At 33.9% G+C, this 19,194-nt stretch overlaps 1 protein-coding gene across 1 annotated transcript in view; it reads left to right on the top strand.

Moving 5' to 3' along the window:
- LOC118201211 (sugar phosphate exchanger 3-like) overlaps positions 1–19,194 on the top strand; it is a 69,919-nt gene that overhangs the window by 15,683 nt on the left and 35,042 nt on the right. The window contains exons 3-5 of the mRNA XM_035373270.2: positions 6,935–7,027; positions 11,083–11,166; positions 18,650–18,795. Coding sequence (XP_035229161.1) covers positions 6,935–7,027; positions 11,083–11,166; positions 18,650–18,795 — 323 coding nt within the window. The remainder of the gene's footprint in view (positions 1–6,934; positions 7,028–11,082; positions 11,167–18,649; positions 18,796–19,194) is intronic.

Below are 19,194 nucleotides of genomic sequence, written 5' to 3'. Positions count from 1 at the left end.
TCCGTGCTCTCATCACAGGCAATGGAGAAATTTTCAAAACTAGATGATTTAGCTTTGATCTGATCACTTAAATTCGTGGCTAAATCAGTAAATCTTTCCGCAACTGTATTTCGAGACAATGAAATTGATTGGAAAGCCTTCACATTTCCAGGATAAACAATTTCTCCAGCTTTCATTAGGCATTCCTTGATGAAATCACCTTCAGTAAAAGGCTTCGAATGTTTAGCTATCAACTCGGACAAGACGTAGCTTGCATGTACCACCGCTTCACTTTCTTGCAATACTTTACTAAACAAGGACTGTTGCTTTTTCACTCCTAACTTGAGCTCTTTCAACTTTTCTTCTCTCATTAATCCTTCGTAATTGTTATATTTTGATTTGTGTTATTCGTAATGACGTTTAATATTATATAACTTTGGTACATTAATAGTACAAGCAGATTATTTTATCTCACAGCAAAAATATTCTAATTCCCATTTTACTTGGAATATTCTATGTTCGTCAGCGATTTTTTGTTTAATTTTACTACCACTTTGTTTTGATATAGACATACTGAATACAAAGGGCTGGAATAAACACGGTTAACGTTAAAAAGTTAACAAAAATTTATTCTTTCCACAAGAGATAAATCAAAATGCTGAAATATTTCTTCAAAAATATTCTAACAATATCACAAAATGTCAAACGTTTAGCAAAAATCAATTCAAAACAGAGAAACTAATTCTATCTCGCAGCGAAATCGCTACAAATCAATCACAGCATTAAGTAAACAAACAGTTCGCTAGAACTACAGCTACTACTGAGATGAGTTGTTTGTTCTCGGCTTTTATAAGCTTTATAATTAGTTTCTCGAATATACTGGAAACATCTATAAATATCTGGATTTTTGTGGATGGCAACAGCAATTACGAGATATTTATTTATTAGGTATTAAATGCACGCACTGTTCTATTTTTAACCTTCCAACGCAGCTGTCTTTTCAAAAATCATCTGCGTTGCTAAGGCAACATGAAGCAAATCTAATTACAATTCTAAATAAAAAAAAAAACTAAATAAATAAATAACTATGAAATCCGTAACAATATGAATTAAGTAATAATTAATAATAAAGCAAAGTGCATGCGCCAATATATCGTACAAAACTATGATTGGAAAACTGAGACCATGAGTTCGGCCACATTCGGCTATCGGGGGATGCGTACAAGTTCTGAGTGCATGTGTTCCCCAAAAGCCGAAGGTAGCTGAACGCAAGCTACTCACACGCATTTGTAATTTAAGTAGTGTGTGTGTCAGCTCGCTGTGAGTAATCTAACAACTCTGAATAAATTATCGTTAATTACTTAGCAGTAAACATTTCATTTTTTTCTTCGTCAATATGTTATTTTATTATTATATATTATTATTTGCCGATATATTGGCCGGGCCGCAAAAATATTTGTTGTGGGCCGCGAGTTTGACATCCTTGTTCTAGATAATGCTTAAAGTGTCTAACTAAATGATATATGCATAATAGTTCTCTATCATAGGTGCTATATTTTGAGTATCATTTAATTTTTTAGAAAAAAATGCTATTGCCTTTCCATGAGGAGTTTTCGTATTTTTGCAACACTGAGCCAATCGCCGTATCTGAAGCATCTGTAAATAACGCCAGAGGTAGTTCAGAATTGGGAAAAGACGACAGTGCCGTGTTCACTAGGTCATTCTTGCACTTTTCAAACTGTTTTTCAGTTTCTTCAGTCCATTCGATTTTACGTTTGTCCCTCTTTTTAGCTCCCTTAAGATACGCATGTAACAATGCTTGATTCTTCGCTGCATCTTTTATGTAACAACGATAAAAGTTAAGTATTCCAAGAAAAGTTCTAAGTTCATTAATTGTTTCTGGTCGTTTGTAGTTAGTAATATCTTGAACTCTTTCTGGCAAAGGACGGAAAACCTTAGGTGTAATTAGGTAGCTTAGAAACTTGATTTGTGGAACAGCAAATGCATTAATTCTTAACCCAAATGTATGTAATCTTTCGAAAACTAATAGTGATGATAGCCATTTTATATTTGTCTTCTTCTGCAATGGGAATTTGAAAGTAAGCTTTGAATAAATCAATTTTAGGAAAAAAAAAAAAAAATTGTAACTCTTAAAATATGATGAAAATCTTCAATGCAAGGAATTGGGTGTCGATTGGGTATCGTCTGCTCATTCAGTTGTCGGTAGTCCCCGCAAGGACAATATGAACCATCCTTTTTCATAACAAGGTGCAAGGGGCTTGACCACTGGGAGTTTGATGGACGAATTATTCCATTGTCAAGCATAAATTTAAATTCCTCTTTAGCTACAGCTAAGCGTTTTGGATTGAGCTGTCGTGCCTTTGAATAAACGGGTTGACCATCAGTCGTAATAAAATGTGTAACACCATGTTGAATTTGTGTAGGAAAAAGGTTAGGTTTAGAAATTTCGGGATATTTCGACAGTAAATCGAAAATTTTTATGGATTTATTTAATGTGGTTACTGAGTAATCACTGGAAATAGCAGCGACATCACATTGGACACAAAGCTGTGTTACGCCATCAATTAATTTTTTCTTATTTATATTGATAATTAATTTATATTTGTGAAGAAAGTCAGCTCCTAAAATACCTTTTGTGACATCAGCAATTATGAATGGAAACTGAAAATCACGACGTGATCCCAAATCAAGAGTTAGCGTTTTTATGTCACAAGTGGAAATATCTGTGCCATTAGCTGCATACAGTTTGCATTCAGTTTTACATTTATCCTGTGAAGTAGCAGGAATTATGCTTATGTCAGCTCCGCTATCAATAAGAAAGTGCAAATTTGATCTTCGGTCACAAATGAATAAACGAAATTTGCGACAATCCTTCATCTGCAGATTCGAGTTTTCCTGGTTTTTGGAATCCTTTTTTTACCCAAGCACACCGAGGCTGGCATTTCTCTGGAATACATTTTGCTCCAAATCGAAAATGATAAGAACAAAATTTGCCAGCAGGGTCATATCGTTTACGAGATCGGCTTCGAGATCGTGAACGTGAATTACGTAAATCCGAATCCCTGCGTCTTGAGCGAATGGTTATTTGATCAACTTTTTGTTCAAGAGAGGTAATTCTTTGCAACAAATCATTTGCGGGAACGGAAGGAGCATTAGCACTAAATACTTCTGGTTTCTGATTCATATCACTAATTTTATCTGCCGTAGACACTAACTTGGATACATCTTCATCACTAACTAATAATATATTTTTTATTGAGTCAGGTAGCTTCTCCAGGCATAAAGTTTTGATTAGATTTTTCAGACACATCTGTAGTAGCAACTGATCTCAACTTCTGCAAAAGTTGGCTTGGTTTTATGTCTCCAAGTTCGATACCAGTAATCAAACGTTTAATCTCTACATTTTCACTTTCTTTAAATAAATGTAATAACCTAATTTTAGCATCCGAATATTTTGTGGCACTATCGTTCGTTACAATGTCCCAAATATTTTCGACGAACTTAGGTTCAAGCTGTAAAACTAAATAATTAAATTTCGCTTCTTTTGAAACGATATTACTAATTCTGAATTGAGCTTCAACTTGAAAAAAACCATATTTCTGGTTTATCAGTCCAAAAAAGAGGTATTTGTACACTCACCTTATGAAGCTCCAGTGACTGCATCGCATCTTTCATAGCAGTTTCAGACGAGTCATATGTCGATATTTCGAAAATTAACCCGGGTCACCATGATGTGGCATTGGCTACTAATGTTCAAAATTAATTTATGATTAGGAACATCATGAATTATAAACAAATGGCTAAGTTTATTGCTTTTTATTTTCCAGCTAACGAAATGCGACGCTACTTGCACAGCAACGTTTTGAAACCAAAACCTAGCAATCATAAAAAAGAACTAGTTGCCATTCAGCATAAAGAAATTTAAATATAAATATGAACTACTGATTGCCATTCAGCATAAAAGAAATATAAATATGAATATTAACAAAATATTAAAGTTAATTTTATAAAATAATTAAACACATGAACAAATATATGAAATAAAAAATAATTATTTCTCATGCAATAACTGGGCCACTACAATAGCATTTCTTTACAATCTGGTTTGATGGTAGCCAATCTTGCAATAGCTGTTCATTTTACTTATTGTTGGACAAAGGAATATACACTGCTGGCCACCATAAATGCAACACCGTGAAGGAAGCATGCAAATAACATGAAATTTACAACATGCATTAGCGGAGGTGAAATATGCAAATGATTAGAATTTCAACACAGACGCACATCTTGAGTGCCTGTGGCGGCACTTCAAAGTGCTATTTAAGGTTTGGAGTTTTTGACGATTTCAAGTTCGGCATTTGTGTTTTTCTTGTGGTTTTGTCAAAAAAAAAAAAAAAAAAGATCAATTATGCCTCGTAGTAAACAGCGATTATCGTTTGATCAAGTATCTGAGTTCGACAGAGGAAGGATAGTGGCCTACCAAGAGTGTGGATTATCTTTCAGGGAAATTGGTAGTCATGTTGGACAAAACCAAACAATTGTAATGCGGATATGTGAACGTTGGATGCAAGAGGGTACGATGGACCGACGTGTTCGGTTGCATCCACCTCAGTGCACCACTTGACATGATGACAGGAACATTGTGTGTAGGGCAGTGACGGTTTGCTCAGTCACATCATGAACCATAGCACAGCACATTCAGTCTGTAACGCATCATCCAGTGTCTACGCGTACCATTCGACGCTGTTTACAGCAGAGTGGTCCGCAAGACGTCCATTGCTTCGTTTTCCCTTGATGCATAACCACAGGCATTTCTGCTGCCAATGGTGCGATGAAAGAAGGATGTAGACGGCAGAATGGAATGAAATTGTCTTTACTGACGAATCACATTTCTGTCTGCAACATCGCGATGGTCGGATTTGAGTCTGGAGACACTGTGGAGAGAGGATGCTAAACAGCTGCGTTATGCACCGCCACATTGTTTCTGCACCGGGTATTATGGTTATGGGGCGGTATTGGATATCACTGTTGCACTCCTCTAGTACACATTGCTGGCACTTTAAACAGCCAGCGTTACATCTTCGAGGTGTTAGAGTCAGTTGTCCTTCCTTACCTTCAGGGCTTGCCCACAGCCATATTTCAACAGGATAATGTGCCACCACGTGTGGCATGCATTGTCCAAGGGTTCTTCATCAATCACCAGATTGAATTGCTTCCCTGGCTGGCTGGCTCGCTCTCCTTACCTTTCGCCGATAGAAAACATGTGGTCCATGGTTCCTGAACGATTGACTCAGATTACATCCAAAGCTGCCACACTAGATCAACTTTGGCAACGTATAGCAGCTGCTTGGTTTGCTGTACCCCAAGAACACATCCAAAGTCTCTTTGAATCAATGGTGAGGCGTGTGGCAGCGATGATACTCAACAATGGCGGCTACTCTGGCTACTGATTCCGGAAGGAACCACACTTCACAGAAGTGTATAAATTTAATCATTTGATACTTGGTAAACATGTTATCTACTAAATAAATTTTGTTGTGATATCTCTTGTCTTTCATGGTGTTGCAATTTGGGTGGCCAGCAGTGTATATATGTGTGAAAGTCCGTGACGAAGAACTGGGATTATCCCTGAACACAATCATCGATCACCATAATTACTTTTGAGAAGTGTGTGTTGCTTTTATGGAAAAAAGCAAAATGTAAAAAAGTAGACTAGGTGCATGATTGAAATAGACATCAGGGTACTCAAAGAAACATTGCAAATAAGTTTGCGAATGCTCTGCAAAGTTCATAACTTTTTGATGGGGGGAGGGCAAATAATCAAAGTAGTTTATATTCTTTAAAAATATTTCTTTTCAGAAATTGTAAAGGAAATTAAAACTGATTTTCATGAACATTCCGTATTAACAAATTTTTTTTTTTTTTTAAAGTTTGATAAAATGTGAGGAGCTATTTCGTTTTTCTGTTATGTAAAGATATTGCAATATATTCATATACTTTTCTGGATTGATTAGAACTCTTTAGTGATTACATCATAATTTTCATTTGTTTTTGCATAACACTGTATTTATCCTTTAATTGAAGCAGAAAATTAATGTTAGAAATATGTATGGAAGGAAAATTTAAAATTTTTCAATAAGTGAAATACATTAGAATCTGGATTTAATGACTTTCTTAATAATTTTATTTTTCATTTCTTAAATATAAGTAGGAAATCTGAAGTTAACAAATTGACAAAATTTTTCCATATTTGGTACTTTTAAAGCTTTTTTTATTTTTAACTAAGCCATTTTAGTAGTCTTTTATTTTATGCATTAACCCTATTTACATATAGGTTAGAATTACCATTAGTTTGAATGCTGGGATTAGAAGCAAAGGCCTTTTCTGTTAGGCATTATTCACATGAATAAAGAAGAGGTGGGTTACCTGAAAACAGTGAATTAAGTGCTGTTGAAAGATGATGTAGATTTTCAGACATACTGATTTTTCTGATTATATGTGTGTCTGCTGTATTCATCAGAGCATTATTTAGTCTTGAAATTGAAAGAAAGAAATTTGTCATGAAGCATGAAAGGAAAGTAATTAAAGCTTATTTAGAACACTTATAAAAAATTTAGAATATGGAATGTTTAAATCACCAACTTTTCACTCAGTCACAGTATCACTTTTTAAAAATTTAAACTGGGATTTATTCTTTAACATCGAGAATTCTGAACTTTCTCATTACCATAAGAAATTTTTGCAGATGTTTCTTATTCTATTCTACCAGTGAAAAAAATTTTTAATCATAGTGACTAAAATCTCAGAAAAAATTGCATTGTTAAAAGTAGTATTTAAGATAATAAGAGAAAATGCAAGATATAAGTTTTCAATTAATGTTACATTTTAATTATGAATAAAATGTATTAAAGTTATATGTTTTTCATCCCTATAGAATTGGAATGGTCATAAATTATTTAAAGATCCAAGTGATGCTTCATTATTTTTAGGTGTTTTGGATACTGTTTTTATGACTTCTTATGCTATTGTAAGTATCATTTTGTTCAGTTTCTGTCATTTTAAACTTCAATAATAACATTAATAATAATAAATAATATGTGGTAAAGAGAAAATTTATTTAACTAACAAATAACTAGTAGTTATTTATTAACTCTGTGTATAAGTACACCTGTTATGAATCCTCACTTGATACAATGTAATAAGATGCAGACAAAATCTTACAATTCCAAGGATGTTTGATTAAATTACAAAAAGATAAAAACGATTACCGTATCAACACAAAATATAATTTTATTCACCAACTCAGTAGTCAAAAATTCATCTTCTGTTATTTTAACAAATTGAATTCCAAAGATAGAAACTGTTGCCAAAAACGATAATACAATAATATGCAAAGTAAACATTTATAATTATAAAAATATTTGTGTGTTACTTTTAAACTAATTATTTACATTTTATGCAGTTACATTCACTCCCCTTCCAGTAACAAATGTTACGTTAGAAAGATTGGAAGAAGTAATGGTGCTTATCACCAAAATAATAACAAAATTAACATATAAATAAAATATCAGTTTTTGAATCGCAGCAGTGTTTTAAGAATTCTACCAGTTTGGGATTGTTTAAAGCTAATTTGACTTAAGGTTGATCAGCATTGTTTACACAATTTGGAGTCTTAAGTTTCTCTTGTTTAGGGATTTGTTGTGATAGAATATATGCTGGCTTCAGTCTGTTTATGGATACATTTACTTCTTTATTCTTTATCCTGAGAGTAAAATATTTTAGTGAACGATTGATAACCAATTACGGATCTTCATATGGGGGTTCGAGTTGCTTCCGAACTGTGTCAGTGCGAAGAAAAACATGAGAAGCTGATTCTAAATCTTTACGTACAAATAATTTAGGGATGCCTTTCTATTGTATTCCCTTCAGTTGAATTAATTCCATATATATATATATATATATATATGTATGTATAAAAATTCCGGGTGGTGTGTGACTTATTTTCTGTTCAAAGAATTCTCCAGGAAGTTTAATATTTTCTCCATATACCATTTCTGCTGTAGTACAGTTAGTATCATTGTGGATTGCAGTTCGTAGGAAAGACCATACCTAAAAGAACTGTTGGTAATTCCATCCCTAAAAGAACCGCTGGTAATGTTTGACACCAGCAGCCTTTATTGATTTGTGAAGCCGTTCTAACTTGCCGTTGCACTGCAGGTGATAGGCTGTAGCGTTTGAAAACTTAATGCCACAGATTCTTGACAGGGTTTGAAATATTTCAGATGAAAATTGTGTTTCTCAATCAGTTATTAGATACAAGGGTATATTTTATTATTATGGGCTGTTAAAGCAGCCTTTATTGATCGGTGGAGCCGTTCTAACTTGCTGTTGCACTGCAGGTGATAGGCTGTAGTGTTTGAAAGCTTAATGCCACAGATTCTTGACAGGGTTTGATATATTTCAGATGAAAATTGAGTCTCAATCAGTTATTAGATACAAGGGTATTCCAAATTTTTCTATCCAATTGCTATAGAAAGCTTTTGCTACAGTTTCTGCAAGATGTTTTTGAGTAGACTAGCTTCCATCCAATTTGTATCTATCTATACATGTTATACAGTAGGTGTTACCATTTAATGGTGGTAATGGACCAACAAGATCAATGTGTACTTCTTGAAATCTTTCTGATGTCTTTTGGTATCTGCCAGTTATGGATTTCATATGCTAGGATGTTTTAGATTTTTGACATGGAATACAAGATTTCACCCAATGCTGAACATCCTTTTTGATATTTGACCAAATTTTGAAGAGAGTAATTTTATTGTTGATTTGATTCCAGCATGGGATAATCCATGAAATTGATGAAATTTTCGTACAATAACTCTTTGGTATATGGGATTTAACATGCTGTCTTGAGGTATAACACCATATTTTTTTCTGGATGGAAGGGAAAACTGTTTAAAAGTCAAATTTGTAGGCAATGTCTTAAATTCATCATCTCGCTTTTGTTCTTCGACAATTTTGTCATAATTAATTAAGGCAATTTCTTCAATTCTGGATAATGTATCCGCTACAATATTATTTTCTCCTGTAATGTAATAGGGGGACCAGAAAGTAATGTCACTTTCTTACATTAAATTCACACGAATAAATTTTTAACACGTTTTTATTTTTAATCAATAATGTAATAACCCTCATTATCAACAACCTTTTTCCATCTAGTGTGCAGATTTTCAATCCCCGGACCGATATAAATCAATTGGTTTTTGAGTAAAATAACTCAAGATGGCATTTTGGACATCATTCACATTTTCAAATTTTTTGCCACTAAGGAAATGTTGTAGGGATCGGAATAAATGGAAATCCGAGTGTATGATATCGGCGAGTATGGTGGATTGATGCTGCACCTCCCATCCCAATTCATAAATTTTTTCCAGTGTCCGTCTTGCACTGTGCGGTCTTGCATTGTCGTGTTGCAAAATGATGCCTTTTCTATTGACAATCGCCAGATATTTTTTGATTAAAGATTGGTTCACTCGATCCAATTGTTCACACTAAAGATCTGCATTAACAGTTTGTCCAGGTTTCAGCAATTCAAAATGAACACTTCTGCGAATACTCCACCAAACACACAGAAGCCCCTTTTTTGGGATGTAAACCCTTTGTAACCCCTATTAAAACTGCCTTTTGCATTTTGGATTATCATATAGGTCCCATTTTTTGTCTCCAGTAATCAAATGATCAAAAAAGATTCTGTATGGTGTCTCATTGAAGCAATGCATTGCATGTGATGGATTGGTTGGCTTTGTTCTCTTCGGGCAGATTATGGAGGACTCAAACACCTGCTTTGCTTATTTTTCCATTCTGCTTTAAGGCCCACCAGCGGCCGAGCGGTAAAGTCGCTGAACACTGGTAGTTCGGTCCGAGGTTCGAATCCAGCGAACGGGCTGGCTGCATGGGTGTTTTTGTGATTTTCCCCATGTGTAATGTGTATACGAGCCAGTTTTCCTTAGAAAGTCCTCCACGAAGGCATCCCTCCCCTTAGGCAGATAGCCCTAGTGTTCTTTGCCATAATTAAATACACCACACCATTCTGCTTTAAATGTTCTTGGATGGTTGACCAAGGTTGGTTAAGAGGGTTTGACATGGATTTGCTTCCACCTCTACCTTCAGCATGTTGTTGTCGACATGCACAGAAATGACATTACTTTCTGCTCCCCCTATTACCTAATCTCTGTTGTAAATTCTGAAATGTATTAGAGTTGCTTAATTTGTCTTAGATGTGCTCTGGTTTTGGGGAAAAAGCATAGATTAAGGGTTTGTGGTCAATATACACTATGAATTTTCGTCCTTATAACAAATGTTTGAAATATTTAATGGAAAGATAAATTGTGAGAAGTTTACGATCGCATGTACTGTAATTTTGATCGCATGTACTGTAATTTTGTTGTATAACGTTAAGTTTCTTGGAAAAAAAACTCTGATTGGTTTCCAACTACCATTTTCAAATTGTTGTAAAACTGAACCAACTGTCGAATCTGAAGCATCTGTGCACAACGAAAAAGGTAAGGCTGGGGTGGGATGAGAGAGAAGAGCAATGTTTACTGTAGCTTGTTTACATTTCTCAATGGCCTCATCCGTCCAAGATATTTTCTGATTATTTGTTTTCTTTTCACCTTTTAGGTAGTTGTGTAAAACAGCTTGAGTACTAGCAGATAATAATAAGATGGATTAGATAATTTGTTCATACACCAAACTGTTCATGAATCATGATTCCTCTGTATAAACATTTGTACGGGATTTTTATATATTAAAACTCAAAGGAAGCATGAATTTTTTAGTTTTGCTAATGATTTCTTTAAGAATATACAAAGTTATTTTTTCATAAATATCAATATGCATAGTTATAAAAGATATGGAGAATATACAAATTTTTATATAAGCCCTTTACTGATCTGTTTATAAATATACTTTTAAAAAGCTGTTTTCTGCAGAATTTTGTAGCTCATTCTTATGTAATCTGTTTTAGTTTTGATGAAACTGAAATCTGTAATAAAGAATAAAATGATTATTGTAATTCTCTAGGGTTTATTTATTAGTGGTGCTGTTGGTGACAGATTGAACCTGAAATTTGTGCTTGCATTTGGAATGTGTTCATCTTCTTTAACAGTAAGGTTTCTTTCTTTTGTGACGGTGTTTTTTTTTTTTTTTTTTTTTTTTTTTTGTGTGTGTGTGTGTGTGTGTGTGTGTGTGTGTGTGTGTGTGTGTGTGTTTGCATTTAATAATTAAAGCAGTAGTTTCCCCAGAGTAAAATTTCTTTAGTTAAGTATTATAGCAGCTGTAAGCGAATTTTGGGGGTAATGGTACTAAAAATAAAAGGATAAAGCTTTTATTATTTCATGTATAATTCTTTTATTACTTTAATACTTTGTTTATCGTTGTGGTGTAGTAAAGCAGACGTATGTTATTTCCAGTTTTAATGACTGTAAAAACTTTTGTTTTTTATGTTAAATGAAAATACACAAATAAAGATATTATTAATGTTTTATAATAAAATAGCATAAAAATTATTCCTGTTTGCCTGGCTTTTAAAATTCAGCACTTGCTTTCAAGTATAGGGTTCATGATACTGAAATGTCTTACACTTATGTTTCTATCAAATGCTAAGTAACAAACATAAGCAATGTGCAGTTAGTCAGAATAGTCTTCCTTGGTGTCCAGCATCATTCTATCAATGACTAAATTTTCTTGATGAAGGAAGTCAGGAATTTGTTATATGAATAAGTTGTCTACTGTATGCTATCCTTGCTGTCATCATCAGAATTTCTAATCTTTAGTTAGAAGCTAAGAAGCAATCATGATGGCAGAAGAGGGAATGAGTAATCAGTGGCAGATAAATTGGAGAAATGTAATAGGTGAGGATGGGTTTCATGCTGGTGTCTGCATGATCTTTCATATGACATAAGTGGACACTGTCTTGTAACGTGATGGCACCAACTCTGTTGACATCTGTTGGATGTCTGGGGTAATCTGACAGTGCATTTCATGTATAAGGGACAGTCAAAGGAAAACCAGATAGACTATGTAACAAGCATGGCACAGAATTTGGTAAAGCAGGAAGATTTGCATATAGAAGTGCCCTCTGTTGGGAATTGGGAAGAAACAGTGCAAATGCTCACCACTGTATCATTTGTCTGTTAGACATGCTTGAAGTGAGGTCAGCGAGTAGTGTGTGTGTCTTCTTCCATCATTATGGAGGCCAGGAAAGAGGAACAGCATGCTGTAGTGAGTTTTTGACTGCAGAAGAAATGTCAGAAGGTGAAATTCATTCCCGAATGTCTACTGTGTATTCGCAAATACAGTATATAATGTGCACATTCGCAAATACAGTATATATGTTTGAATGGAATAAATGATATCAAGACGGTTGTCATTGGAAGACAACAGTTGGCCAGGACAAGCTCATTGTGTCATTACCTTTCCTGTCATTGCTGTGGTTGCTGCCATCAGAGAAGACTGACAGTGGACAATTGAAGATATTTGACTCATTTTGGAGCATTAGTCATGGTATCGCTCATGCTATCTTGACAAAGCATCTCTCTCTCAAGTTCCGGAAAATCTGTATGCAGCGGGTTCTCCACAGCTTGACCAAGGAGCAGAAGTTGAACAGAATGTTAACATCCTGTAGCACCTGGAATGGTATCATGATGAGGAATATCATTTTCTGTCCCGTATTGGCATGGCAGATTAAACATAGTGCCATCATTTTGAGCCAGAGAGCAAGTGTCAAGAGTCAACAATGGAAGCCCATGGGTTCATATCAACAAAAAAAATCCAAAGCTCTGCACTTCAGCTCGAAGAAAGTCATGCTGATTTTTTCCCTTTAATTGCAAGGGATCGCTACTGATTATCTTTCCAGAATATGGCTCTACAATTAATGCACAGCGGTACATGGAAACATTGCAAATATAAAGCATGCCATCAAGTCCAATACACGTTTCTTTTGGTTTGATATGCTAAATGAAAAACTGCAAACCTTTTATTCTTAGTGTCTGACATTTTTTTAATACTGATTATTATATATAAATCAATTTCTGATTCTAATCTATAGCTTGAAGAGTTTCCATTTTAACTCCATAGAGAAAATCCGTGGCTGAAGCTAGAATTTAATTTCAGGAGGTACTATGACTGACAGTATCTGGAATTTTGTAATTTTCAGAAAGCACATTAAATGTGATTTAAATGTTAGATATGAAAGGGCATTTTTATTCATATTTTTAATAAATATGTAACAAAGATTTAATCATCATGATTTTTGCCGAAAATGATCTATAACAGCATTATTGTCCTAGGCAAATCCTTCTACTCACACTGATGGCAAATCTTTCTGCAAATACAGTCAAAAGTCTTTAATCCGGACTCGTCGGGACTTCGACGATTCCGGATTATCGATTTTTCCGGATTATAGATCATCAGTTTAAATCTAGTAAGATGGCATGCAGAAATTATAAAATTAAAAATATGAAACCGTAATTTATGAAATAAAGAACAATTATGATCTAAAAGGTATCAAAATTTACAAAAAAAAAAAAAAAAAAAAGCTTAATATTTATTTGTTTACTTTATTAAACATTTCTTTCAATGTAAGTTGTTTAAGTTGCTTCGTTTTATGTGATAATACATTCTCTTTAATTCTATAAACAGACATAATTTCTTGTTCAGTTACAAAGTTCCGCTGTTCAAGTCCTATAATTGCTGTGTTGAGAATACCAACTAATTTGTCAATCGAAATTTTTTCGTTTTCAATAACCTCTGTGTCACTTTCTTCACTATCAGAAGCAAATTATAATGACGAGGAATTTGATTTAAATCATATCAAAGACGGAGTACATCGAGATGAAATACTACATTTAGTAAAGAATTATAAGCCAAATAAAATAAAAACATCTGCCCTGAAGATAAAGATTGTGCTGACAGATCAACTTCCAGTTCATTGCGTGCAACGACATCCCCCCCCCTCTCCGCAGAGCAGTGTGAAATTGATAAACAGATTTCGGAATGGTTAGAGAAACAAAGGATATACCTTTATCCATTTTTTGCAGCAATTCTACTTTTTGTTTGATGGACATTGAAGCATACTTTTGCTTTGTAGATCCTTTGGCAGCTCCAGCATTGGAAATTCTATTTGACGTAATCGAAAGTTCAAGCTTACTTTTATAAAATTGCTCTAACAGTCTGCAAAAAATAATAAGCCGGATCCAATTCGAAGATTAAGGAACAACGTAATCTGCAACATTAACTGAAATAGATAATTAGATAATTTTAGCTTATCTTATACTGTCCGTTATACATTAATTGCGCATGCGTAAATGTAATATGCGCATGGGTAAAGGTATAATGCACATGCGTGAACGCATTATGCGTTGATGCATGTGCAGAAAGTTTGTAGCTTTGAGGTCCGGATTAACGACTTTTGACTGTATTTCTCCCATTTATGGACCAGTATTTTTCTCTCACATAATATAATAAAGTTTGCGGTCCCACATGAAAGCATTTTTTGTGAAAATACATTACAGTCCTGTTCAGTGCTTTAATAATGATGAATTGAAAGCAGAGATAAACTAGTGAGACATTCTTCATTTGTAGTATTTCTAAAATAGACTTTTTTTTTTTTCGAAAAACTCTCTCAACTGTTTCAATGAAAACTAGTAGCTTTGCCAAAATCAGTAAGAAAGACTGAATGTTGGGAAAATTATTTACATCATAATTTGGTAATGCCTGAAGTTAGGTATATCTTGTTTGGTTTGCTGTTTTTGTTGCCATATTGACCATTCTCCTTTCAGTAAATCTTCATGAGGTTCAGGAGCATCGTGTATTCCTCAATAAAATCTTACGGCATGTTATATCCTTCTAGTAAAATATCCTAAAGTGAAATTATTAGTGTTTCGTGGACAAGGGAGATTCAAATCCCACAAACGGGCTGGCTGCATGGGTGTTTTCGTGGTTTTTCCCATGTGTAACGTGTATACAAGACAGTTTCCCTTAGAAAGTCCTCCACGAAGGCATCCCTCCCTTTAGGCAGATAGCCCTTGTGTACTTTGCCATCATTAAATAATCCAATCCATGGACAAGGAATGTGTCACTAAATGAAGAGAGAAAAATCACCAATGAAAAGTTTGAAAATTGATGTGTGGTAATAGATTTCCACATCTGTTGTGGATATGCTACAATAGTATTTTTGAAATTTGATCATTCTTGGAATAAGCATTTGTATATTCAAATTATCACACATTTCTTTAGTTAACTCTTTTGCATCGAGGGAGGCCGAAATCTGTTCCCCTCAAACATCTAAAACGCCCATGTATATGAACTTCTGTTGGAATGGATTTCCTTTTCCCCTGCCACGTAGGCTGCTACAGCATTAACAGTAACCTATTTAAGTGAAGTTATTACTTCTCTCTTGGGGATCTTTGTGCGGTTTCATCCATTATGTGTAGTTTCTCGTTAGGACAAGATTGCAACTGCAAGCATCAATACCTAAACGTTGATGCTAAATAAAGGAGATAGAAAAGGCGCATTCAGATAAGAATGACTTTAGTCACTTTAAAAGAATGATTGGCATGTCATTTAACAATGCCCAAAACTATTAGTAAATCATGCAGAAAATATATGTATGCACTCGGGTGACCTGCTGATGTCTGAATGCATGACATTACATGCGACTTTGCTGTGAAAAAGATGTACAGCACTGAATTCAGTGTCTGCATTTTGTCTTCAATTCAGAAGAAATAAGAGAAACATCTTTTACTGTGTGTTTCAGTTGCAACATCTAAATAGGCAGTTTGTCATAATTTTGATACGGTATAAACTTATACTTATTAACACTTATTAACACCAAAATATTTTTTGAGGCTAATCAAATATTTCTTTAATTTCCAAAGATGCAACAATTGGTTCTAGAATTTCTTTACAAAGAAATGTCTTTTATTGTCTTTCACACTATGTAGTTTTGCAGACTTTTTTAAATTCACTTCTTTTTCATTGAAGGAATAAACTTTTTAGTTTTATCTTCGAACACTTCAGTGTGTTTCTGATTTAAAAGAAAAGAATGCTTATTTCGGAAATAATTTCAATAACATTTCGGGCTTTTGAATATACATTTCATATAATAGATTGCACTTCTCAAAATCTGCTCTCTTTACTGATGCTGTACGACGACTTTGCCCTCTTAAATGCTGTATTTGTATACCAGAGTCAATAAATTTTTCATTAATTGCATTTGCAAGAGCTTCACCAGAAACAGCATATTCTGAAATAAATGATAAAAATTCCTCCATTATAAATGGTATATTATTTTTATCATTACTCACATACCCTATACAAAGTGAAAATTGGTCTATTTGCGAAATGTCACTTGTTTCTTTGGCTAATTCCGAATAGACCTGGTTTTCATTAACTCTCTTTCTTAATTACATTTCTTTATGTAAAGAAGTCAAATGAGGTTATTAATTCATTTTGTATTTTGGGGCTAGTTTCTAAAGCAATTTTTGCTGACAGGGCGCTAGAGATGGATCCCCATCCTGGAACAAGCCTTATCGGGGTTGAGACATCCAAACTCCAAAGACCCCACAGTCCCTGCCCTGCTTTATACATAGTCCCAGCAAGAATGAAAACATTGAAACTTAATACAAAATAGGGGTTGCGTAATCATCTTTGCCTTGGGGCACCACTCCTTCAGCATCAAAAAGATTCGTTCTCAGTGCCTTGCCTTACTCTGTCGGTCCCTGTCACTGGAACTCTGAGGGCCAAAGCCCCGTCAAAAAGGTCCGATCTACAAACGATATAGCTAAACCACAGCCAGAGGAACAGACACGGCAGTACCAGAACAGTCCCTGCCAAGCCTGAACCAACCTAATTACAATACTCGGGTTCTAGTCCTGTGAAGTCAAATTATATACCCCCCCCCCCCCCCATGATTGAGACTGTCTAAGTACAGATCCTAGCCAGTACTTCCCAGGAATTCTCCTGAGTCAACCCCCAGGGAGGAATTTTTGCTGACAGTAGTAAATGGCTTTTTTAATTTTTGATCTCCATTGGCTCTAAATATTAGCAATCTTCAAAAATCTTCTTTCATTTTCCTCGGGCATTGTGAAATTTATAGACTCTGATCATTACTGGTCTTGCTGTCGACAAAAATGTGTGGTTTTGTTTCTATTAATAGGTATAAGTTTCTCTGTATTTTCCTTTGCCTCTATCTTTTTTTTTTCGTATCTAGTTGTTAATTTATTCTATTTTATTTTTAATAATATTACTACAATATTACTTTCTGCCAATATTGCATTTTTGGAGTAAATTGGTTTTTCACGACATCTAATAAATTCCAGTGCCTTTTTTAAATTTCAGTAGGGCTGCATGACAAAAGTTCCAATTTTTTTCATGTTTTCCCTTATCCACTTCTTCATCAGTTAAAAATAGTGCACGTGCGAAACAATAAACACCTTTAGCCTTTTAAAAATAAGGAAGCCGCTTAAAGTTTTACAAGCATTCAGATTGAAAATGTGTGTTAGATGTTTCTGTATTCTCACTTATAAAATATTTGTAGGTCACCAAATAAAATTTCTAGCTCCAGTTTGTGTCATTATTTAGTAGAACAGTAACAGCTATATGTTCATTGATTTGATTCTGGATTATGACTTGCTTCATTGCAGGTCAAAATGGCAAAACTGTACTCTTAAGTTCTTCCATCTGGCTTTACCCATTCGCAAAATGATCGGTTGTTGTATATCTTATTACTGATAAATTTTCCTTTCGAATTGATCAGTCATTAAAGAAGCACTTCCTGTAGCCTTTTGTTTCTTGGGAAAATAATGAAGTACATTTTTTTCACCTGTTTATTTGCTCTTCATTTAGGTTTTTTTTCTCAAAATTTTTTATCACAAATTCGAAAAGAAAGATTAATGTAGGTATCAAACATTTTTGGGGATTGTAAACCCTTCAACTTCCCCTAAAATATGACTGTGAGGGCACTTGAGGCTGCTAGACTTTTTGATTAGAAAATTTCGAGAGAATAGACCATTCATGATGCAGTTGCTAGAACCTGAGGTATAAAACGCTGAAGGGATTACTTTGAAGTATAATAGAAATCAGGTTTAAGACAGTCAAGTTTAAAAACATTTTCTTGGTCTAGTCCGTTTTATTTTTATCACCCTGGCAGTTATTTTAAACACATATAAAAATATGTAAGCAGTTTTACATTCATTATCTAATATTGTAGAACACTGGTAAAAATTTCTTTTTTACCTTAAAATTATCCAGTCATGATAAACGGGCAAGAATCCCCCCTTAAGTGGTACTGGTAGAATTTTAAAGATAAAAAAATTAAAATAAAAAAGAAAAGATTTTTTAAAAGATGAAAGATTTTTTTTAAATAAAAAAGAAACTTTCTTATTTACCTTTTCTGTTAATTAAAGTTTAGCTATTATGGTATCATTATGAATTAATCAACAAAAGTATAAGTAAAAGAACATGATTTGTTTCTGTATAGAAAGCAATATACATCTGCTTTTCAAAATAATGCTTGATATTGTATCGTATATTTCTTAATTTTACTATATTGCTAATGTGTTAATAATACTAAAATATTTTTCTGAAGGTTTTCATGTTTGGAATGGTAAGCGAATGGCTTCATTTCTATAACAAAGTGTGGTATGTTGTATTTTGGGCTTTAACTGGATTGTTGCAATCTACAGGCTGGCCTACTGTGGTTGCTGTAATTGGCAACTGGTTTGGAAAATCAAGGTTTGTTTTGTCTTTTTCATATAGCTTTTTTCATGTGTGTATAAACGTTTTCATTTTATCCCATGAGTATGCAGTATGTATTTTACCTGCTTGCATAGAATTCTGATAATATGCATACCTCTAGAATGATAGTGTTCCAGGTAAGTAATTTTTTCAATTATTAGGTCATGTCCTTACAACTTTTGTTTACACATTTTGCTTTCTAATTTTTACTCTAATTGTGGATTATTTGCACATAAATAATGAACTAAAAGCACACTCATACCTTAAAAACTATTTATCAAGATTTGCTGATTTACTGTGAAACTAATATATTTTTAAATATACTTATATATAAAGAAAATAATGTTAGTGAATGTAGTGAAGTGATAAGGAAGTTTGTTGAGGAAGTAAAAATAC

Source organism: Stegodyphus dumicola, chromosome X1, assembly GCF_044657685.1.
Source record: "Stegodyphus dumicola isolate Sdum_Otavi_A_Nest chromosome X1, ASM4465768v1".
NCBI classification, from domain to species: domain Eukaryota; kingdom Metazoa; phylum Arthropoda; class Arachnida; order Araneae; family Eresidae; genus Stegodyphus; species Stegodyphus dumicola.
This window is presented reverse-complemented; position numbering and strand designations above follow the sequence as displayed.